This window comes from Orcinus orca, chromosome 19 (genome assembly GCF_937001465.1).
Source record: "Orcinus orca chromosome 19, mOrcOrc1.1, whole genome shotgun sequence".
Lineage (NCBI taxonomy): Eukaryota > Metazoa > Chordata > Mammalia > Artiodactyla > Delphinidae > Orcinus > Orcinus orca.
The window spans coordinates 12,187,428-12,209,912 of record NC_064577.1 but is presented as its reverse complement, the minus strand read 5'-3'; the positions used below and the strand labels follow the sequence as shown (position 1 = coordinate 12,209,912).

The 22,485-nt window shown below is 61.5% G+C and overlaps 1 protein-coding gene across 14 annotated transcripts; it reads right to left on the bottom strand.

The window, feature by feature from the left end:
* Positions 1-96: 96 nt before the first annotated feature.
* On the bottom strand, positions 97-22,072 carry KDM6B (lysine demethylase 6B). 14 transcript variants are annotated; one of them, XM_049702628.1, is made up of 24 exons: positions 21,925-22,072; positions 14,803-14,920; positions 9,846-9,965; positions 9,437-9,570; positions 9,203-9,344; positions 8,910-9,008; positions 8,592-8,811; positions 8,391-8,483; positions 8,148-8,309; positions 7,898-8,065; positions 7,470-7,808; positions 5,221-7,364; positions 4,986-5,112; positions 4,753-4,858; positions 3,674-3,879; positions 3,487-3,554; positions 3,337-3,408; positions 3,090-3,238; positions 2,831-2,945; positions 2,554-2,741; positions 2,228-2,369; positions 1,809-1,935; positions 1,511-1,681; positions 97-1,410 (listed from the first exon to the last, which is right to left on the bottom strand). In XM_049702628.1, the coding sequence occupies exons 5-24, from the start codon at positions 9,337-9,339 to the stop codon at positions 1,387-1,389; spliced, it is 4,857 nt and encodes a 1,618-aa protein (XP_049558585.1). In that variant the 5' UTR covers positions 9,340-9,344; positions 9,437-9,570; positions 9,846-9,965; positions 14,803-14,920; positions 21,925-22,072; the 3' UTR covers positions 97-1,386. The 14 variants fall into 14 exon arrangements, with proteins under 14 accessions (XP_049558585.1, XP_033278847.1, XP_033278837.1 ...); XM_033422956.2 differs by having other exon boundaries at positions 3,487-3,551; XM_033422946.2 differs by having other exon boundaries at positions 97-1,681.
* Between the last annotated feature and the right edge of the window lie 413 nt (positions 22,073-22,485).

The window sequence follows — 22,485 nt, the reverse complement described above, 5'->3', positions numbered from 1 at the left end:
GCCTCCGGGGAGGGGCTACCCTCCCCATCAATCACGGTCTCGCCGCCCTCTTCCCAGTGTTCTCCCTGCTTACCACCAGCACTTAACGAAAAGAGATTTTTTTTTCTGATTTTATTTTTAATATTAATATTCTCACACAAAAATCACCGAAAATAAGGGTAGGGTTGGGAAGACCCCTCTGCCCCTGGAGCAGAAAGACAGTGCAGTGCGAGGGGGCAGGACTGTAAACCCCCCACCCCTCCGCAGCCCCAGCGTGGAGGAGAAAAAAAAAAACGACAAAACGAAAATAAAGCCCCAGAGAAACTCATCCCGGGGTGTCCCTGCCCCAGTGAGGCCCTGGCCCTGGGCTGTTTCACGCTTAAAAAGAAAAGGGGGGTGGGTTGTAAGGGGAAGGTCCGTGTTTTTAAAATTGGCCGGGGCTGGGAAGGACGGGGCTCCTTTTCCTCATAGTTCTTTCTTTAAAACTTTAAAAATTTATTTTATTTATTTATTATTTTTTTTTTACAAAATACCATTTCAGTTCCCACTTCTTCCCCTACAGTACAGGAGTCGCTCACCCTCAGGCGGGGTTGGGGTCGGGTCGGGAGTGGGGGACTGGTCCGAGAAAGTGCAGGACGTAGGGGAGGGGAGCAGGTTTGAGCACCATGAGAACCCGGCTGGAGCCGCGGGCGGGCGGACGGGCGGAGACGGACGGGCCGGGGCCGGACACACACTGGGGCGCAGGGAGGGTCCGGCGGCGGGCGGTCCCTGGAGGGGCGGGCGGGATGGCTTGGGGGTGCGGGAGGTCGGGTTTTCCCAAAAATGAATAAATAGAGGTGAGTGGGACTGTTATAAATTAAAAACCAAAACAAACAAAAAACCCAGAAAATACAAATCATAACCAAGTGAATAAACAAGAGACATGTACAGGGGTCACAGCTAGCACTGGAAGTAAAAAAGGAGGTTCTGGGGGAGGGGTAAAGCCCATACAAAGAATCTCATTAAAAACCTCGGCTGCCGTAACGTCTATGTACATACACAAGCCGCGTGCATCTGCGCCGGGCGGGCGGCTGGCAGGCGTGAGGGAACCCGTATGTGACCCCCGCCGCCGCCGGAGCCTGGTCCTTGTGTCTGTTGCTAGAAAGGCCAAAGTCGGTGAGGGAGGCGCTGGTGGGCGAGGGGCTACCAGCCCCCTTCCCCGTCTCCCATTTTTTTTCCTTTTTTCCTCATATTTGTTTTTTAAAAAATTCTTTTTCTTAATAAATTAGGTGAGGGGAGCTGCCAATGGGGTGGAAGGGCTGGGCCCGACCCCCTTCCCGGCCAGAGGCGGGACCTAGGTCCAGCCCAGGCGTGTGCTGGTGGCCCCGCGGCGCCCTGCGGGCGGGCAGGCGGGCGGGGCGTCCGGCCTCATCGCGACGTGCTGGCCGGGGCCTGCGGGAGAGAGCAGGCGGAGCTCAGGATGCGCGATCGCCCACCCCCGGCCCGGCCCGCCCCGGCGCCCCCTCGGGTCCCCGCCCCGCCGGGCCCTCACCAGCGTGAAGGCGTCGTAGGCCTGCGCCAGCTCCTCCGTGCGGTACTGCTCCAGCACCACCACACCCTGCAGGCCTGCGCTGCGGCGCCGCGCACAAGCCTCGCAGTGCACCAGGTACGTGTTACGGCTGCCGTTCTCACTCGTCACGAACAAGATGTTGAACACCTCCACCTGCGGCGGGGAGGAGGCGGCGGTCAAGGGGAGGGAGGGGGGGGGAGAAGGAGGGGAGAGAGGGAGGGAGGCCGGAGACGAGCGCCTCCCTCCGAGGAAGCGCGCGAGGGAGAGAGGGCGCACTCACGTCGCACTCGTTGCAGTAGTAGGCGGGCTCGTCCTTGACCCGGCCCTGGTAGGCGATTTTCTTCCCGGCCCGCACCAGGCTCTCCCGCTGCACCTGGCAGTGCTTCATGGACTGCAGGAGGCAGAACCTAAGGGCGGGGCGAGGTGGTGAGGCGGGGCGGGGCCTCCCCGCTTCGGGCCGGGTCACAGCCCCCGACACATCCCCGTCACAGTGGAGGTTTTATGTGGTTTTTGTCTACTTGGACCACTGGAAAACAAAGCTCCTCAGGGCAGGGGCCTTGTCACCCGCCCAGCACGGCAGCCCTGCATGGCACGCGGCAAAAGGTGGAGCGGTGGGGGAGGAGGAGTTGGAACAAGGAAGAACAAGGCGGGCCAGGTCGGATGGAGATGGGCTCCCTCCCAAACAGGGCCCTCCCTCACTTGATCATCTTGAACAAGTCGGGGTCGCTGATTTTGACCGTGCGAGCCACGTTCCAGGACACGTGAATCATGGGCACGATGGATTTGACGTTCTTCACCTCGTTCCACTCGTATCGTTCCAGGGCCAGCTGGTACTGATAGGCTGCGGGCCAGAGAGGGTCATGACAGGATTCCCCAACAGCCCGAGACACTTGGGCCCCCGCCCCTTCCCTCACGGCTGGCCTGGCGCCCTCCAAACCCGCCCCCCCCCCACGGGGCTCACTCCCCAGGGGCCCCAGCCCCTCACCGCTGAGTGGCTCACCCCACCACCGGCCCCGCCCCCTCACCGGTGAGGGGCCCCACGTTCCAGGCGATGTTGTTGCACCAGCCGGTGGCCTGCACCCAGTGCACGGTCCCCGCATTAATCCACACAAGGTCTCCGGGGCGCTGCACGAAGCGGTACACAGGGATGTTGGAAGCATAGAGGTCATCCAGGATTGGCCACCAGGAACCCGTCAGGTAGTCCACGCCATGCCTGGAGGGTGGCCACAGGGTCAGATGGAAATCTGGGAATCCAGGGACAGGGCGTGGGGGGTCTATCTACCCGAGGAGGGCGGCGCGCACCGGTCGCAGAAAGCGCTGATGGTCTCCCAGTAGTGCTCGTGCACCGCGAACCACTCGCAGTCTCCTGGGCCAATGTTGATGTTGACCGAGCAGAAGTTGTTGTTCTCCTGATGGCCTGAAGGGGGCAACAGAGAACTGCACGGTTGGTCGGAGCCGGGCTTGTCGCGCACTCATTGGTTGACGGAGGAGCGCTGGCGGCAGCCCCGCCCCCCGCGCTCCTCGCGGCGCGACGCACTCCGCAGCCCCGTGAAGAGCGCACCTGGCGTTCGGCTGCCTGGGACCTTCATGTACAGCTGCACTGTGTTCATGCCCAGGATGGTGTGGCCCACGTGGCTCAGCATGTTGCCCGTGGAGGTTACCCGCATGAAGGCGGGCAGCTTCAGCAGCTCCTGCAGCTGGGGCTTCCACCTGCCGTGGCGAGGGAGGCAACAGAAGTGAGCAGCTACCCCGACTCTGCTGACCCATCAGCACTCCCGCCCCAGCTTGCTGGCCTCAGCCCCACTGACCGCTTGGCATCGGACAGGTCGATGTTGGTGCCAAACTTGATGATGTGATGGTTCTTCGGATCCGGTGCGCTGCTGCGAGGGCAAAGAGCACAGGTTGGTGGGGAAGCGCAGGGAAAGGAGTCCTGAAGGGCAGAGGCAAAGCATCCCTACCTAGGAGGGGTTCCCGTGGTGCTGTCCGGCTCCTCGGACTCCTCGTCCTCACTCTCCTTCTCCTCCTGCTTGGTCACAGGGGTAGGCAGGCCTGGGTCAGCGGCCTTCCAGGAGCCCTCCCACCGCAGCTGGGGCTCCAAGTCCCCTGATTCCACACCCCCTACCTCTGCCCGTGCGCGCCTCTCACCTGCAGGGACTCTTGGAAGGATGAGGCCTGGTACTGCGCGTACTTGGCAATGGTGGTGTGGGAACGGGAGCTCTCGCAGGGCCAGATCTGTCGCGTGCCTGTCAGGTCCCAGTTCTCATCTGAGGGCTGCTGCACCTGGGTGCGCACCTCCACCGTGTGCTCACCACTGGCCTCCACCAGCGTCTTGGTGGAGAAGAGGCCCAAGTCTGCAAGGGAGGGCCGAGCAGAGTGTTGGGGCAGGGGCAGAGGGCGGGGAGCGAGGCCCCAACTCACCCTCTCCCTTCTTGCTCCCCAAGACTCTGACGCAGTGGACACAGGCTTCTCAGAGCTCAGCCAAGGAAGAACAAGCGAGAACCCCAGCCCCTCATCAAGCTGGGAGGGTTGGCCCTCCCAGGGCCTGGCCTTTACCTGCATCATAACCAACCCCCTCTCTCCCACTGATGCTCTGAGTCCCAGCCCCTCCCCCAGAGTCCTCAGGTGTCCATGAGGCCACATGTGCAAAGCACCTGGCACACAATAGGTGCTCAATGAATAACAGTTTAAGTTTTCATTGGATCCAATGAAAGATTTCATCAAGTAAAAGCCTAGACCGTGCTTCAGTAACATTGGAGGAAAGGGAGGATATGTGGGTAAGAGAAGGCTACAAGGAAACAGAGGAAACAAGATTAGTTTTTACAGGAAACAGGATTAAGTTTTATAACTCAGTATGGTTTCCTTTTACTTTGGAAGGTGTTTGAAATTGTGCACAATAAAAGGTTGCAAAAGAGAAAGCCCCAAACCATGAGTCTCCTTGGATTTTATACAACCTTAATCACCAAGAAAACCAGAAGTAACTCTAAGCAGATCCCGAGATACATCCCCTTCCCACCTGCCTACTGCTGGGGACAGACAGATGGGGGGAGGAAAGCCTGAGGTCAGCTGACCCATCACTCAGAGCACTCTTCAAATATGGCTTACACGTGACTGAGGAGAGCTCACTACAGCTGTGGCCCTGGGTCTTCCAGAGCGGGGGCTCTCCGAGGGCCCCAAAGCCCCAGATCCTCGCAGCCCTCCCCAGGTCTTTCCACCTCCACACTCACTGAGCCGCAGGGAGCCTGCCAGGCCCCGGATCACGGTGATGGGATTTCGAGGGTCTGTACAGAACTGCAGCAGCACCGGCGAGAAAGCATCCCGTTTACTCTCCAGCTGCGGGACAACCAGGAGACAGGGCTGAGGTCAGAGCCCCGTCCCAGGCTCAGGGCCCCCCAACAGTTCCAACACTGTCCTAGAACCCTCAGGCAGGGGCGGTTCTGAACACGCAGGGCACTCATACATAGATGCTGGGTGTGGGCGGGTTCAGTTTTTCCCGGGGCAGCTTCTCCTCCGAGTTGATCTTCGGTTTCACAGACTGGGCAGGGGAAAGGTAGGACTCTCGAAACTTCCCTTTCACCTTGGCATTCCTGTAGAAGGACAGTGAGATGAGAACAGGAATATCAGAGTGCTGGGGGAAGGGAGTCTCCCGCAGGGCCAGGCCAGCAGCCTCAGCAGTGACAGCCCCCCCCACTCACTTGCTGGCCCTCACGACGTCGGCAGCACAGTGGCTGATGGTGAGGTCTGCCATCCGCAGCCTCCGCTCTTCCACCTCCGAGGCGATGAAGGTCTCCTTGTCACCACTTTCTACTTTGATGAGCCGGATCTTCAGCTCCTTGGGGGGCCCTTCACTAAGTGAGCGCAGCTTCAGCATGTCAGCCCGGCTGACACCCAGTGGCCCCGGAGCTTCCTCCCGAGCCTTCTTCCCAGGGACAGGGGCTGCCGGGGGTGTGGGCTGGACAGAGGGTGCAGGAGCTGGCGGAGGGCCCGGAGCTACGGGCGGCTTGGCCTTGGAGGCCCCGCCCAGATCCGGCCGGGCCTTCTCACGACCCTGGATCTCCTCGCTCTGCAGGTCCAGGTTCCCCAGCACTCGGCGGCTCTTTTCTTTGGGGGCCTTGGCCTTGGCCTTGGCCCTGCCCTCCCGGGGCCGCCGACCCACACTGTCCTTACAGGCCCGCCGGTGCCGCCGGTGCTCCTTCTGCCGCCTCTTGCTGCTCCCTGGTCGTGCTGCGGCCGCCACCCCACCGCTCTCCTCCTTGGCCTGAGCTGGGGGCTGCAGTCGCTCAGTCCCGCTGTCCGCTCGATCTGCCGTGTCCACTGGGTCGGCCGGGTCTGCGGTGCTCCGGCCCACCCGCTCCACAAGGGTCTCACAGGCCCGACTTATCTCTTCTAGCACCTCAGACTCAGAACGAGCAGGGGGCAGCGGCAGGGGTGGGGGCGGGGGTGCGGGGGTCATGGGGCCCGGGGCTGGCTCTTCGCCCGCCCTGCGCTCCCGGGCCCAGGGCCCGCCTGAGGTAGAGAACTGAGATGACGAGGAAGCGGAGGGCTGTGGGGAGCCCTGGGCGCTCGGGGCCGCGGAGGTGGGCGGTGGGGCGGTAGCACCTGAAGAGGAACCGGGGGAATACTGAGTGGTGGGCAAGGGCCCAGGCCGGGTGGGAACAGCTCCTCCAGTCCCCCGGTAACAGTACTTTTGTCCTTCCAGCACGGAAGCCAAGGACTTGAGCAGGTTGGCCGGGCTGGCTGGTGGGGCTCGCGCAGTTGGCGGTGGCTGGGGTGGTGGCGGGAACTTGGCTAGAGGCGGCGGTGGTGGCAGGGCTGGTGGTGGCTTCTTCTCCTCTTCCTGGGTGGCCGGGGTGGTGGCGGCGGTGGCAGCAGTGGTGGCTGGGGCTGTGTCAGTGGGGAATGGAGGCTGCAGAGATGTAAAGGGCTCCTTCAGAGGAGGCGGGGGGACCACGCCTGCCTCGTGTCGTTGCTGCTCCTCCTCCTTGCGAATGGATTCATCCAGCATCTTCATGATGTTGGCCAGCCCATCAGGTAGGATCTTGAATTCAGCTGGCTCCTCAAACTGGTCCTCCAGTGGGGTAGGGGGGAAGTCAAAGAGTCGAGGGCCTCGGGCAGGCAGCTCCCCAACCCTGGGCGGCACAGGCTGGGGGGCTTTATTCAGGGGGCCTGGGGATGGCCCCGGCCCCCCCTCGGGGGTCTTTGGGAAGGAGACCCTGGGCCGAGGGCTCTCCGGGTGCCTGAAGCTTCCTGAGGTATTCTGGTGGCAAGAGGAGGGAGGGGCTGGAGGCAGGGCAAGAGTCAGGGGTGCAAGAGGTGGGTCCTGGGGGCTCAATGTTGGGCTGGGGGGGCGGGGAAGGGGGTCCATACTTCTGGCCAAATAGGAAGGTGTAGGGAAGGACACAGGCCCAGTAGGGCTGCTGCTGTGGCTGCCACTGTTGCTGCTGCTGGTGGTTGGGGGAGCGGGAGGGGTGTGCGAATCCTGAGTGCCCACAGAAAAGCGGGGGGCCGGAGGTCCCAAGAAGCCCTCGCGGTGGGGGAGGGGTGGCGGGGGAGGGCGGGGGCGTCCCTCAGCCCCGAAGAAGAGCTCGTCTAAGATCTCTCCATCCTCACGGGCTGCTCGGCAGGCTGGGCCCTTCAGCCAGGCAGGGGGGGGTGGAGGGCGTAAGAGGCGGGGACAAGGGGGAGGAGGAGGTGAGGAGGGGCCGGGTGGCAGGGACAGGTGGGGAGTGGCAGCGGGAGCCGCCAGGAATGGTTTCCGACTACTGTGTGCTGAGGGCCCAAGGCGGCCTTGGTGAGAGGAGACCTCCAGCGCGGGAGTTTGGTAATGGTCAGCACCGGGCTGCAAGTGTAGGACGGCGGTGGTCAGAGGGCTGCTCCAGCCACCCTAGACCAGCTCCACTCATCCCCCCCACCGCTCCGCCCACCACCTGCAGTTGTCACTCACAATGCCTGGGCTCGGCTCCACGCCCCGGAGACCAGGGTTGCTGCTGCTGCTACTGCTGCTGGTGGTGGTGCCGGGGGGGCCAGGGGGCCGGGAAGGGGCGTAAGGCACACAGGCGGTGGTTGCTGCTGGTGAAACGCTGGAGTCCATCCGCGACCTCTGAACTCTGCTCTCTCTAAGGTCACTTCCAGGGGGACGGGTGGCAGGCGGGCAGCCATGGCTCTCTGCTCCTGGGGGGCGGGGGCCTGGGGGTGCAGCCGGGACCAGCCGGTGGCCGGGGGGGTGCACAGGGTAGGCCGGAGCTGGGTATGGATATGGGTGAGGCAGCGAGTGCCGCTGCTCCTGTGGGCGAGAAAGGAGGACACTGCGTGAGGAACGAAGGACACAGGGGCTGGAGATAAGAGGTGAGGGGGCCACAGAGAGGTGCTCACCTGGCGCTCTGGGGGTGCTGAACCCTTGCGCTCGGGGCCCCATGCATCTCCATGCGGGGTACTCCACAGCCCTGGCTTGGTCAGCTGGAATGGAGGGCTGGTGGCTAGGCCAGGCGGGGGTGGGGCTGGGGGTAATGGTGGCGGAGGCAGCCCTGGGGGAAGGCCAGTCTGGAAGAAAACAGAGTGTGAGAGTCCCACTCCTCGCCCCAGCCTGCCCACTCGCTGCTGGCCCGCCCACATACAATCATACCTGCTCAGAGTTGCAGCCTCTCCTGCGTTTGCCTCCAGGGCTGAGGCCCTCCTCCCCCGAGGGGCCTGAGAGTGCTGCAGGAGGCATAGGCTGCACCACCGGGGGTTCGGCGGCTCGCTTCACCGGGGGACCCCCCCGCTTGGCCCCATAGTTCCGTTTGTGCTGAGGACGGAAACAGAGAGAATGGCACCGGTGCAGACCTGGCCCGGCCCTCCTCCCTAGCCCGCCCAGTCCCAGCCTCACCTCAAGGTGCAACAAGTTCCACACTTGCTCCAGGGGAGGCAGAACCTTGGGTCGGTGCTGGCAGGAGGCGGCATGAAAGTTCCAAAGCTGGGCCTGAGGAGGTGGGGGAAGAGTGCAGAGCACAGGGCAGAGGCAGACGTAAGACGAGGGCACTGAGTCAGAACGCACAATCCTAGCCCCCTGTGTCCTGCCTCATCCCACCTGCTGTAGTCGGCCGACGCGGGGCCCCAGCTCAGCCAAGCTTCCTCCGTATCGAAGGGCGCTGTGGTAGCAGCGTACAGCCTCCTCACTGTCGTGCTCTGACTCGTACAGCTGCCCAAGCTGCTCCCACAGCCCCGGCTGGGCCGGCTCCCGGAGCAATGCCTGCACACAGCCATGCAGGGATTCCAGCTTCCCATGGAGGGGTCTTGGGGTGGGTGTCCTACAGAGCAGAAGCGGGGGGAGGTGGCAAGGCTTGGCGAACTCTTTTAAGGCCCCAGCCTTACCTCCCATCCCCAGCACCTTTCAATCCTCACTCACCCTGGAGCATAATACGGTTTGTTGGGGTGGCCAGAGCTACTGCCGTGTGAAGGAGGTAGGGGAGCAGGGAGTGGGGGCTGCCCGATGCTGGCAGAGCACCTGGAGAGAGAAGGGCTCTGTTAATGTACAGCAAGCTGGAAGTCTTGTCCCTACCTAGGAAGGAGGGGACTGAGGAAACAAGAGAAAGCAGCTGAGGACTGCACTGAGGCCCACGGGATGGCAGAAATGAGAGACTGAGGAGCAGAGATGGGAAGAGGAGTGCCTGGAGGCAGAGAGACAGACCAAGTTCTCACCTGCCTCCAGGCAGCCATGCGCTCCGAGGAGGGGGATGGGGCGGGCAGGAGCTCCAGGCCCCAGCACAGCTCAAGCCCCCAAGGGCAAAGGCTTCCCGTGCAGCGCGGGCCCCTGCAGGGTCCACTGCCCGATGCATCCAGCCTGTGTCAAGGAGAAGAGATTATGATCCTACTGGGAACAGAGACTGAGCTGTCAGGGTACACACAGCCGACGCGGCCCCAGTCTTCCCTTACCAGGTCAGCAGTGGCCCCAGAGATCGGGCACGGCCCCCTGCCCCAGCTCCTTGGGGCGATGGTCCGGCTCCAGCCGCTCTGACAGGAGTGCCCACTGCCCCCAGATGGTCGCCCAGGGCCTTTCACAGCCAATTCTACGGAGAGGAGGGGGAAAGGAGTAAGGTGAGCGGGCCAGCACACAGTCGGGGCCGCAGGCTAGGCTGGGCTGGGCTGGGCTGGCCTGGCTGTGGCGCCCACAGGTCTGTGATCTGCGCAAGGCTGGCTATCCCTGAGGAGCGGCCCACCCGGCCTAAGGAGCCTCAGGGGAGTGGGGGCAGCGGGAGGGCCAGTCGGTGCGATGGGGTGGCTGCGCTGCTAGGCTTCCAGCAGGGAGCCCCGCGGGCCGAGCTGCAGCGCTGCGGCCGCTTACCCGGCCTCCGTGGGAGCTTTCTCTCCCGGCGTCGGCGAGCTCCGGAGACCTGACCAATCACAGGACTTCCTCTCTCCCCAGAAAACCAATCATCACCCGTGTCTCCGCCTCAGTAACAGCCTGGCCGGGACCAATAGGAGCGAGGTTAGCCCGGCCGCTGCCGGGGGAGGAGGGGCGGCGGAGCCGGTCAGACAGGCTCTGCCCGGGGTGACCCCGACGTGACCCCGCGGCTCCCACCTAGGGTCTCCATCTCCAAGCTGACACTAGGCCGGTCGAGGCAAGCGGAGCCTGAAACCCGTGCGGGTGAAGGCGGCGGGTCGCACGTTCGGGCCGACCTGGGGCATGGAGCTACCCGCAAGTCCCACGCGCCCACAGAGCCGCCGGTGGTCCGCGCTAGACCGCCCGAAACGCCCCCTACCCCGCCGCCTAACACCGACGGACAGCAGACGGATGCACAACGCCGACACAGGTGGCGCTCCCCCTCCTCACTTCACCTCGCCCAGTGCCTGACCTCCCCACCCCCTAGGAACTGTTTAGGGCTGGCCACTCACGGCGACTTCTAAGGCACCCAAACCTGCCCGCGCCGCGATCTGAGCGCTCCACCCACCACGCCTGACCCCCATCCCAAACCATGGTCAAGCCCCCAGTTTCATACCCAGTTCCTTCAGCTCCTCCACTTCCCCTGGTTCTGTAGGCCTTCAATACCAACCGACCCCCAAAACCAAAACCGTCCGCTAATCCCCCAACTTCTGAGAAGTCGCGCACAGCGGTCCCGAGTGGCCCCTCTCGCGTGGCTCCCGTATCCTCTATGCCCTTCCCCGCCGGGGCCACGCGGCTCCCCACGGCCCACGTGGCCCCCGCCCCCCAAGGGAGGGGGGATTTCGGGGGTTGCCCGTGACGTGGCTACTTGCGCAGCGGAAGCGGCGTGTGTAAGAGTACGGGGGGGGGGGTCCTTCGGGAGGGAGGAAGGAGGAGGGCGGGGCCCGCCCGGTGGTGACATCACCCTTGTCCCACTCTCACCGCCCACTCCCTTAAAGAACCCAGAACCCGTTTCACTTCCTCCTTCACCCCCCCCAACCCCTTCCCGTCGGTGCTGGCTCGACCCACGACGGGAGCAGCGCTCCCCTTCCTGGGCACCTTCCCTTTAGCCCCAGTTCTTCCTTCTCGCCTCTCTGAGCCCAGGATCTCGGTCCCCGCGCGTCCTGTTCGCCTACCCCGCGTCCCCGCAGGTAGGAAGCCGGCTCCGCTCCCGGGATCGGTCCATTGAGAGTCTAGAGTACAAAGAGCTGCGAGAGGCGAGTGTAGAGTACAAAGCGGCGGGGGCGGGGCCAGCGCTCCAGCTGGAGCTAGCGCCGGGCAGGAAGCCGGGGGAGAACGCGCGACGAGGGGCTGGGGGCGGCTGGAAAGTTCGCCTTCGCCGAGAGAAGTCTGAGCTGTGGGGAAATTTCCACCCAGCCCACAAGGGCATTCGGGTTTCTGGTGAAAACAGTCCTCGATCTGCAGGGCAAGGTCGTCTGTTTGCACGCAAGCGCTTGGACCCTACAGGTCCCGGCGTGCCACTTCCCGGCGAGCCCTAGTAGGCGCTTGGGCTCTGCGGACCCTCTCCGCGGTTCACGCGGAGTTTCGGTCAGAACTCTCTCTCCTCACCATACAGCCTTTATGTCAGTTACCGAGCCCTGGGCCAAGCACAGCGCTTAACTGCGGTCAAGCATAGCCCTGGCCGGCTGCCCCCACCTAAGTCCCGGGACCCATGGACCAGACATGGGAAAACGGGGAACCCGGGGTCCAGACATCAGAGGAACAGATCCCCGATTGGGAAGTGGTGCCGAGGGCGCTGCCAGTTACCAGGAAATGCAGCTTCCCCTTCTGCGATGATGACACTTCCCCTCTACCACTTCCCCTTTCCCACGGGGAACTGACTCAGCTTTCCCTAAAACAGCGAGTCCCGTCGGCCAGCCCCTTTCCACCTCTATCCACAAACCCCTACGCCGGTACTCGGAATACAGCAGCCCTCACTTGAGAACAAAAACTTCCTGTACACTAAACACACACTCACTCTCGCCAACCACCTCGGATCCTTGTCCCCACCAGGGACCCAGGCGCCTGACTTCCCATCCGCCTCCTGTACAAAGCTCTCCCTCGGGGTCTGATTCAGGCTTGGGGTGGGGGAGCATGAGTCACCCAGAAAACCTTCCCCTATTCCCACTGACTCAGCCCCCGTCTCCCTGAACACACACAGACACACACAGTCAGAGGCAGACACAACTCAGCCCACACACCGCTCCCCACCGGTCCCGCGGAATTTCCCCTCTCGTCTTCCCCCATGACGGCCCCTCCCCGCGCCGGGCAGCCCCGACGCCGCGGTCACACCTGTTCCCCAGGCGCCAGCAGCCGGCTCGCGGTCCACTCTCACCTCCACTCTCGCTTTGGGGCAGGAATAGCCCTCCCCGACTCTTGGCGTCCGTACTAACCCAGGGGAGGGGACAATCACCGGCAGGCACAAAGACAGACACCCAGAGACTCCTCAAAGACAGATGAGAGGTAGACGCACACGGCCAAAGAGGACGGTATACTTCTGGGGCAGGCATTCCAGCCTCTCCAGTCGGACCCACAGTACTGGGAGTCAGCCGCTCAGAAAGGGTTAATTCTTCTCCTGCCGAGGCCACGCCCTCTCCATCCGGGCACTCCCGGCTAAGCCCAGCTCCGCCCCCTCCATCCGGGCTCTGGACTCGGGGACTTTAACCGGCCCCCTCCCCCTAGCGCCCCGAGAGGGACCCACTCTATCAAACACACCCACTTAACTCTCTCTGGGCTCTAGGCCGGAGGAGCCCCTCCGCACACCGCTCCCGCCGCGCGGGATGAGGGTCCAGACGTGAGCACGCAGATTCACGTGCCGGCCAAAGACAAGACCCCGCAATTAGGGTATTACCGAGCAGGGAGTTAGCAGGCACGCGGCACGCGCGAGGAGGTGGGGCCGGCCCGGAACCCCGCCGCGTCCCGCTCCCTGTCAGGCTCCGTTCTGCCTGGTGGAAGCGAGGGGTTACAGCTCGCTTCTTACCTGGGGGAGGGGGAGGCGTAGGGGAGGGCCGCCGGCTGGGGCTCCGCTCTGACTCAGCCACCCCGGGCAGGCCGCCCGCTCGGGATTCCCTTCCCCAGCCTTCCCTCGCTGCTGGCCCCTCCCCGCCCCCCACCGAGAAGTGACAGTGCCGGCCCTGGCCCGCTATGTGTCACTGCGAGCCTTGTGTCTGCCTCTGACTGGACCGCTGTGTTCACCAGTCTCTCTGACAAGGTCGGCTGTGTATGAGTCCCGGTGTCTGTCTCCGTGTGCACCTGCATATCTGCTCATCTTGTCTCCATCAGTGCCTGTGTCTGATGCGTTCCTGTCATTATGCCTGTCTACACGACTCCGAGGGGCTGTCTCTGTCTGTGTGTCTGCCTGGCTCCTGTCTCGGTCTTTTGTCTGGGACTGCCTCTGCATCACTTGCCGTGATCACGTGTGTCTCTCTGCACATGCCCTTCTGTGTTTGCCTTCATGTTCCTGAACAGAGTCAGGGAAACACTGGAGCAGGCTGACCCGGCAGACTCCTCGCCCCACTCCCCTGAATCCTGATGTCTTACTGGATCAGTGATCCTTCTGTTTGAGTCAAGCATTTGGAGGTCTGGGTGCCTTCATTTAAGTTCTGTCCTATTCCTCAGCATCCTCACTTATCCTCACAGCTCCCTGTGGCTCCCATTGTGATGGTAATTGCTAGCATTTAGTGAATACTTATAACATGCCAGGTACTGTGTTAAGCACTTTATATACATTTTAAAAAACTCCTCTCCAGAACCTGACCTAGTACTACCCCATTTTACAGATGAGGTAATTGAGGCTCAGAGAGGTTATATAACTCTGTCAAGGTCATTCCACAAGAGAGAGTAAGAGCTAGGCTTCTTTCTAGAGCCTTATTCTTACCACTCTTCTATAATGCCTCTGTACTATTCTCTGTTGGTTTTATCCTCACAGGACATTTCCTAGGTCAGCCTGCCCCTCAGCTCTCCCCCACAGTACCATCCCAAATGTCTTATGTCTCTAGAGAAGGTGTAGGTAGGAGGCTGTGCAGCATTTCTCAGAAGCCATTGGTTTCTTGGCCCTGAAGCTCATTCAGTTAACACATTCATTCAACGCAATTCCACTGAGGCACCCCAATGTGCAAAACATCTCGCCAAATAGTGAGAGATACATAGAAGAAAACAGTCCCACTCAAAACTTAGTGAGAAGTGGAGAAGAGCAACACACACTCAGAGAACTTAAGTCTCTGGCTTAGGTACCCTCTTTTCTCCTACAGAAGAATGGGGGATGGGATGGAGCAGGGCCTTAGGCAGAGAAGTGGCAGAAAGAGAGAGGGAAGCACAAGAGGAGTAAGATTTAGGATGTATGGGGCAAATGCTGTGGTGCAGTAGGGAGAGGGAGGAACCGAAGGGATCTGGAAGGGTGGGAATGCCAAGACTGCCATGGCAACGGCAGGTTTTTGTGACAATGGCCTCCAGTATCTCTCCAAATCAGTTCCCGATCACCCTCCATAAGCCAGGCTGTTCAACAACTATTACAGGGGCAAAGCCCTCCTCATTCCAAAAAAATATCTTATATCTACTTTCTGGCCTGCAAACTCCAGGTTAATTCAATTTAGTAACTGAGTTGTAGCACTGGTGGGGAGGGGGAAGGGGGGGCGATTTTTTGGTGGTAGTTGAGAGGCTGGTGAAGTACAGGGATGAACCATTCATAGGCAACAGAGGGGAGCTCCATAAATGAGGAAGACTGAACCACTCAATCACCTCATGGTGGGGGGGATGCTCAGAGTTGGACTGGACCATTCTGAGGAGTGGGCATGATCTAGATCACATCAATCCTTCTTGCATATGGCGCAGAGCTGGACTGTTGCGGGGAGGCGCTGCATTGCTCAGGGGCAGGACTTACCAGATGGGAGTTTGGTGTGCCCTGTCTCATTGGAAGCAGCGCCCCAGCAGTAGGGTGCAGCAGACCACAGTGGGTGGGGTGGGTGGTACTACGGGGCTGGCATGGTGCCTGGGGGAACCTAAAAGAAAAAAGCCAGTTAGAGGTGGGATCTCCCAAGCTGGAGAATTTTCCTATGCCCCCTGTCCCCTTATTGAGGAGAAACCTGGCTCTGGTGGTCAGATGGGATGAGAGAATCTGTTTCCATGGCAACCAGAAAAAGCCAACCCAAGAGTGGTCCTCCAGCCTTCCCCTTTAGGAAGCAGCCTGGACCAGGGAGTGAGGGGAGCATGCTACAGCATCTGTGTTAAGTCCACAGTGGACACCCAACCCATGATCCCTCTTCTGACTGGACCCTCCTGCTGAGAGTCCTTGGCCCCAGGGTAGCCCTAACTGCCTCTGACATCTGCACCCAGGTCAGCTTCAGTCCTGGCCTCAGGCTCACAGAAACTCTTCCTTCAGTTCTGCCTCCTCCCTAACCTTATCAAGACACCAGACAACCCCACCTTCTGGACTCTGCCCCCTCTCCTTCCCTCAGGCTGGTGCAGGCAGGTCTTGGTGAGCAGCACAGGTGGCCAGACTAGATGAACGGGCCCAGCAGGGAGGAGTCTTCCTCCTCAGCAAGGACTGTGACTCTGGGCCTGGGTCTGGAAGTGGCCTCTGCTGCAAGCCTCCCTTCCATCAACCCATCAAGGCCATATCCTGTTTCTCCATCACCTCCTTCCTCTATGTGGCCCAATTAGGTGATAGAGGCCCACTCCCTCCCCTCCTAACTTTCAGAGACAAGAAGTTAGGTGTCTAGGTCCAGGGCCAAGAATCTGGTGTCCATCCAGGGGTCAGACCTAAGTCTACCTCACCTCAAACTCACTCCTCAGGGACCTATGTTTTCTGCCCTCTTAGCCATAGTTCTCTGCCCTTAAGCACCCAGACACTTGGGCTCCCAGTCTAGCCTCTCCGCTCCCTGTCCTTCCAGCCCCCATCCTTCCCCCTGCCCCAGAGGCTCAGGCCTCCAGCCCCCAGCCTCCATGATGCAATGTGCTGCAAGCTGCCTCAGCTGCTGATGACACTGCCCCCAGGGGAGGTGCTATTTCTGACCCATGCAAGGCCCCTCACCTGGCCAGGGTAGTGGTCAGCTGCAGGCTAGGGAGGCCAGGCAGGCAAGGTCCTTCTGCTGGAGAAGGGAGCTTGAGGCTGGAACCCTCCAGGACAGGGACACTCAGAATGTGAGACCAGAGAGTGAGTGAGTAAGAGAGAGAGAGAGAGAGAAACAGAGAGAAACAGAGAGAGAGGGAGAGAGAGAGAGAGAGGGAAACAGAGAGAGAGAAAGAGAAAGAGAGAGAGAGAGAGAAAGAGAGAGAGAGAAACAGAGAGAGAGAGAGAAAGAGAGAGAGAGAGAGAGTGAGTGTGTGTGTGTGTGTTAGTCTGTAGCATTTGTATTTGTGGTTGTGTTGGGGAAGAAGGGGATGCTGGGGAGGGGCCTTAGGACAGACCAAGAGGAGAAGTGAGGGGCAGCCAAGGGGGTCAGCCAAGGGGGTCAGCGGGGTGTGTATGGGGTGTCTGGACACCAGAGTGGGGGAGGGGCCAACAGCCATTTAAAGGGCCAGCCCCAGAGCTTTAATCCCTCACCAGCCCTGGCCCCAAGCCGGAGGCTGTAATTCATCTGTCCAACAGCTGGGGTGGGTGTGTGTGTTGGGGGGGGGGGCATGTGGACGGGAAGGGGGAGCTGGGGGAGGGGCTGGGGCTTTCTTGTGCACAGAGCCAAACAACAAAAGGGGAAGCTGAAGGGCCAGCTCCAGTGTGCCCAGGACAGGCTGCTGACGTGCAGACCTGCCGGTGGCCCCCACCTGGTGGCCGACAGACTCCGTAGTTTAGACTCAAGGATTCTTGGCCAAGGAGTCCATGAACCCAAAGGTGGGGCCCTGGAGAAGGCCCAGGTTGAGTGCCCCCCAGGCAAGCTGTCACCCCTCCGTGCAGGTCCCATCCGCAGCACTGTCCCAGACCTGGCAGGCCCCGAAACAGATTCAGCCTCAAATGCCCTGCTCGCCAGCCAAGCCTCCCCAGACAAGGCCTGCCGGCTCCCCCCTCCCGCTGGCGCAGGGTGGCAGCGGCCACACCGAGGCTGTCCCTTTAAATCATTACCACCCCTGATTGTGTGGACGAACAGAGGGCCCTGCCCCCCAGGCAGAGGCTTGCCACCTACCCCCACGAGTCCCCAGAAATGTGAGGGCCATTTAAAGGGACAACAGAGAGGCAGCCGGGTCTCTAACCGTCCCCGCCCCCACCCCAAACACACTCACAGACCCTTTCGCCCGCGACACATAGCCCCTTGCCCCTCCAGAGGGCCCCCCAAATTCCGGTTCTCTCCCCACCCCTAGAGACTGCTAGAAGGAGAAAGGGGCCAGAGTTGGGGGGCGGGGAACTGGGGAAACGAGAAAAGGACAGGGACTCCCTCCTTCCTCAGAGCCCCAGGGGACAGGTCGGAAGGAAAGCAAAGCCTGGAGAAGCAGCGAGACAGAGCCCCGAAAGGTGCCGCGGGCAGACCTGGGGCGCACAGGCTGTCGGTCGAGGGGAAGGGAGTTGGGCTGCACGAGACAGCGGCGCGGCCAGCGGGCGACTAGCCCAAGTGGGGAGATGGAACAAGGAGGGCCGGGGGCAAAGAGGCAAGGCCGGGGGAAACGGGGAGACGGAACCGGGGAAAGGGGTCATCTGGGAGGGTGTGGAGGAAAACCCGAGAGGGGAGGGCGAGCCAGGCCGGGGTTACCTGCTGGGTGTCTGTCCCCCGGCGGTGCCCCCGGAGTCCGGGTAGGGAGGGGGGGGAGCAGCGGGGGGGGGGGGAGTGGGGGCTGGGGGGGCGGGGGAGACGGTCCCTCCTCTGCCTCCTGGGCCTGCCCCGGCGCTTGCAGCCTCTGCCTCCCTCCCTCCTCCTCCCCGTCCCTGAGTCCCGGAGTCAAACAAAGAACTGTAGCAGGCTCTCCCCAACCCCCTCCCTCCCCCCCTCCTCCTCCTCCTCCTCCTCCTCCTCCTCCTCCTCCTCCACCTCCTCCTCCTCCTCCTCCTCCTCTTCCACCTCCTCCTCCTCCTCCTCCTCCTCCTCCTCCTCCTCCTCCTCCCCTCCCTCCCTCCCCACCAGCAGGCTCCCTCCTCCTCCCTTCCGGTCTCTTCCTTTAACTACCCGCCCCCCCCAGCCCCCAGCACTAGTCTCTCTACCCACCCACCCGAACCTTTTACACACCCCTCAGCCAGCCCTGTCCCCGCAAAGGAAACTGTGGAGTCCCTCTGTACAACTGAAAGGCTCCAAAGAGCCTGGGAGGGGATTGGGGTCTTGCTCAAAAATCAAGAGCCACAATACAATTATTTTATTTTCACAGCCAGAGGAACAGCCTCAGCTGTTTCTTCTGCAAGAAGGGGGAAAAATAATCGCAAAGAAAGCAATACAAATCTGACTAAAGCCCTCGTCAAATAAAGTGCACAACGCAGTGGAAGCTAATCCCTAGCCCCACCCCCACCCCCCCCCCTACCAAATTAGCACAAACTCTCCACTCCTCCCTGGAGAACTCCTAAGGTCTTGGCCAGTTTGAAGCAGGCCTACCAACCATAATAATAAAAATAATAACAGCGTTTAACAATAATAAGCATTTCATAACACGCATTCATTCAGTGTTCATTCTGTGCCAGGCACTGTGCTAAGTGCTTTGCATAAATTATCTCATTTTTTTCCCTATCAACTGCCTAGAAGGTAGGTATTAATATTTCAATTTTCCAGATTAAGAATATGAGGCACGGGGAGGTTGTGACCTTTCCAAGTGTCTACAGCCACTAAGTGGCAGAGCTGGGAATGGAATCCAGGTCTGATCTGACAGCCCAAGCCCTAAGGTACACAAAAAGAGAAACCAATTTTTTGCAATACGATAACCAATACCATGACTTAATAGAGAAGGGCAGCCATAGCTATCAACTGAGTCCCCTTCCTTCAAGAGACAGAGATCCACCCACCTACACAGAATAAAGGCCCTGACTTTTCAGTCTAATACAGTTTCTTGACCCTTTTCCTCACTGTTGGGACTGGGGGTGGGGTGCCATTGATTAAGGTCAGGGCTGAGCTGGTATCCAGCAGTATACCACACAGCAGTATACCACAGTTTGCCTCCTGGGAGGTAGCTATCTGGCAACCACTCCTACTTCAACTCAATATGGGGGCAGGGGCGGGGGCAATGAGACACTTGGTAATGCAGCAGGTGGGAAAGTAAAAAGACTGCTGGGAGGCTCTTTCCAGGAGGGACGGGGGTCTTGCAGGAAAAGCTCTTCTGTGCCAGTCTAGGGAAAAGTGACCCAGGCTTCGCTTCGCCCAGCGAAGGGGCAAAGTCCACCACACCACACCCGTGCCCCTCCCCCTCACAATACTCCAGGCCAGGGTTTCCCACCTGCAGGACGCTAAGGCCAAGGGAAGGGAGAGGGAAAAAAGATGGCACGGGGTTGCAGCTGGACTCGGGGCGGGGGGTGTGGTAGGGGGAGGGGGCCGGAATGGAAAGGGCACGTGCACTGGTGACATCATCCCAGGCCACCTTTAACACAGACCTTTGACCCCGAGGGGCGGAGAGGAGCCTCAGGCTAAGCTTCCTGGGAAATATCCTTAAGAATTCTGGGAACCCAAAAAGGAGAGGAAGGAAGGAACCCAGGCGTCCCGCCCTTATCTTCTGCCCCCAACGCGGCTCCAATCCCTTGGACTCGGGCATCTCGGCTCCTCCTCTCCGCCTCCAGCCCTGACCTCCCAACCCACATTTCTGACGGAGTCCCGACACGCCTCTCAGAGATACTGTGCCTTCTTTCTCCTGGGCGAGATCTCGGGTGGGGCGCGGGAGGTGGGGGGCGGGGGCACCAGGTCCCGCGGGGCTCCGTCTCCCATCAGCGGGATCCCCCGTGCCCCAGCCGGCCGCCAGCCGGAATCTGTCTGGGTCCCAACTCTCCTGCCCCTCCCCGCGCTGTTCCAGGGCGGAGTCTGTGGAGTTGAAATCAGGACACGGCAAGAGGAAGAGTTATATAACTGGGAGAAGACGAGAAGGACGAGTGAAGATCGGGAGAGGCAGCCCGAAAGGAGCCGAGGGAGGTGCAAAGAGCACCAGGGCGAGGGGGGGGAAGAAACGTTAGGGATGAGAAGGGTTTTGGTGCACATCAAAGGGGAGGAATTCACGCGAAGACGGGTTGTGATGGTCCGGGAAAAGTCACCTGGCCCGTCCGGGGCTTCCCCGCAGCGCCCTCCCCAGCCACCAAGAGCAGCTGAGCCCGAGCGAGTGAAGCCTCGGGAAGGGGTGCTGATACCCGTTCCGTTCGTCTTGGAGAGGAAACCTTAGCCAGAGCCCGGGAAGGCAGCGGCGGAGCATATGGGGCCGGAAACCACAGCTCCGCCCAGCCCACCTGGGAGAGTGGGGCGCCAGCTGGGGGTTGGTGGGGAACAGGTAGCTGGCTCCTCCCACGCCAGGCTGGGCAGTAACGGCTTGAGACCCAGAGAAAGGCTAGCGGACCCATACGTCTGGTTCCCCCCGGGGCTGAGGAGTGAGTGCAGCCCAGTACTAATTTGCGAACAGAGTCTCTAGATGGGGGTAACTGGGGGAAACGGCAAGCGCTGACTCGCCGCGCAGGCGCGGGGGGGGTTACTCGGGCTCGTGCGGCGCGGGGAGGGGGAGTGGGCGCGAGCGTGTGGGAGTGCACGTGCGGGTCCCGGGCAGTTACCCCCTCCCAGCCTCCACCTCTTCCCCTCCCCTTTCCCTCTTCCCGTCGCTCTACGATGCCTTCTCCACATTGGCTGCCAAGGCGCTGATGTCAGAGGCAGCCGCTGGAGCGGATTGGGCGGACGCGAGAGTTAGGGAATCCAGCTCCTGAGTCTAGCTCTCCAGTTACTCTGGCAACAGGGCAAGCAACCCCCGGGAGGGAAGGGGAGCAGAGCTCAGCGCCGCGCCTGGGTCCCGCCTCCCTCCGGACCAACGCCGAGTCCGTTTCTGTGGCAGCGCAGCTCGCTCGCTGCTCCCCTGCTTCCTCCTAGGGATCTCCCTGTCTCGAGAACCAGGCGACCTGCCCTCGACCTTCGCCGCAGTCTCCCAGCCCCCCACTCTGCCAACTCCCATCCTAAATCAGCCACAAGCCGCGGCAGACAGGAAGCGAATCTGCGTTGCTTAGAAACCTGCCCGCGTGCCCCCTCCCCACTATTTACCCCAGCTCCGGGAGGCGGAGTCCCTACCCCCTCCCCCGCCCATGCCCTTTGCCCTCCCGACCACAATTTCCTGTGAGGGGGACCGAGATGACAGGAAGTCAAACAAGCACCTCAGCCCACCTTTCCCTCTGGCCGGGGCGGGGGGCTTCGGCTGCTTTCAAGGCCACATCCCCCACCCTGGCCCCTGAGGCGCGCTGTGAGTCTCGCTCTCGCCATCTCGCGGCTACGTCGCGAAGGTTCAGCGGAGAAGGTCCCGAGAAGGGCGAGAAGCTAGGAACGGGAGGTGTCAGAGTGGGGGCTGGACCGGGGATGAGGAGACTATCGGGGTGAGGCCGAGTGCAGGGAGGTGACGTGTGGTGGAGGGGATGGGGGCGAAGGCTACCGCTGGGAAGCTGTCGGGGCTCCCAGTGTGAGGGTCAGAGCTGAGGCTACATACCTCACCCGTGGGAAGAGCCAGAGGGAGACTTGGCGCGGCCCGGGACCTGAGACACAACCCTGACTACACCCGCCCTCAAGAGGCCATCGCACTGACCTAACTGCAAACCCTGATCTTTGGTCCTGCCCTTCGGTTAGGGACCGCCGCGCCCCGCCCCCGCCCTAGGGTCGGGAAGGGGAATCCCAGCCCAAGAGGAACAGGGAGTCCTTTCAGGCCCCTGTCGACATCCGCAACCCAGGACATCTGCCGCCCAGCTCTTCCCTCACCCCCGCCCTGCTCTTTTCTAGGGGACCCAGATGTCCTACGCCCAGTCTTCTTCCCAGTGCCTTCCTTTCCAGAGACCCGAACGTCCATCCCCAGCTCTACCCTTCCTGCGACTCAGGCGTCCCGCCCCACTGCGCGGAGATGGTTTCCCTTTCCAGACGCCTTCGCGGCTCCCCGTTACCTGGTTCTGGGGTGTCCCAGGTGTTCAGGTTCCCCAAGGTCACCCTGGGGGTCGAGCGGCCCCCCCCTCTCCCAGGCCGGGGCTGGGGGGGCCGCTCCGCCCCGTGGCGCAGTTGGATTTTCCAACACAAACACCGCCCCCCTACCCCCCTCCCGCGCCCCAGCCCCGCCCCCTTCTCATGGTCCCGCCCCTGCCCGCGCCTAAGTCCCTCTCTCAGGCTCCGCCCCGCTTTCTGCCGGTACTGCTCGCCTCAGCACAGGTGCCGAATAGCATGCCGAATGCGGGGTACAGGGTTCAGGGTGCAAGGAACGGGGGTCCAGCACCGATCCCTGCCTGACAAACCCCGATTCCGTTTGGATCACGCGCCCTTCCAAAGTAAGCCCCGCCCCACTCGCTCAAGTCCTGCCCAGCGATTTAGCCACATCTTCTTTAGGCCCCACGGCCCTGCCCATTCGTTCAAGGCCACGCCTCCCCTCCCTCTCAAGACCTCCCACTTCCCTTGCTCCTTTCCCGGTCCAGTAGCTACTCATAGGAACTCTCATTCTCCGTAAGGCCTGGGCT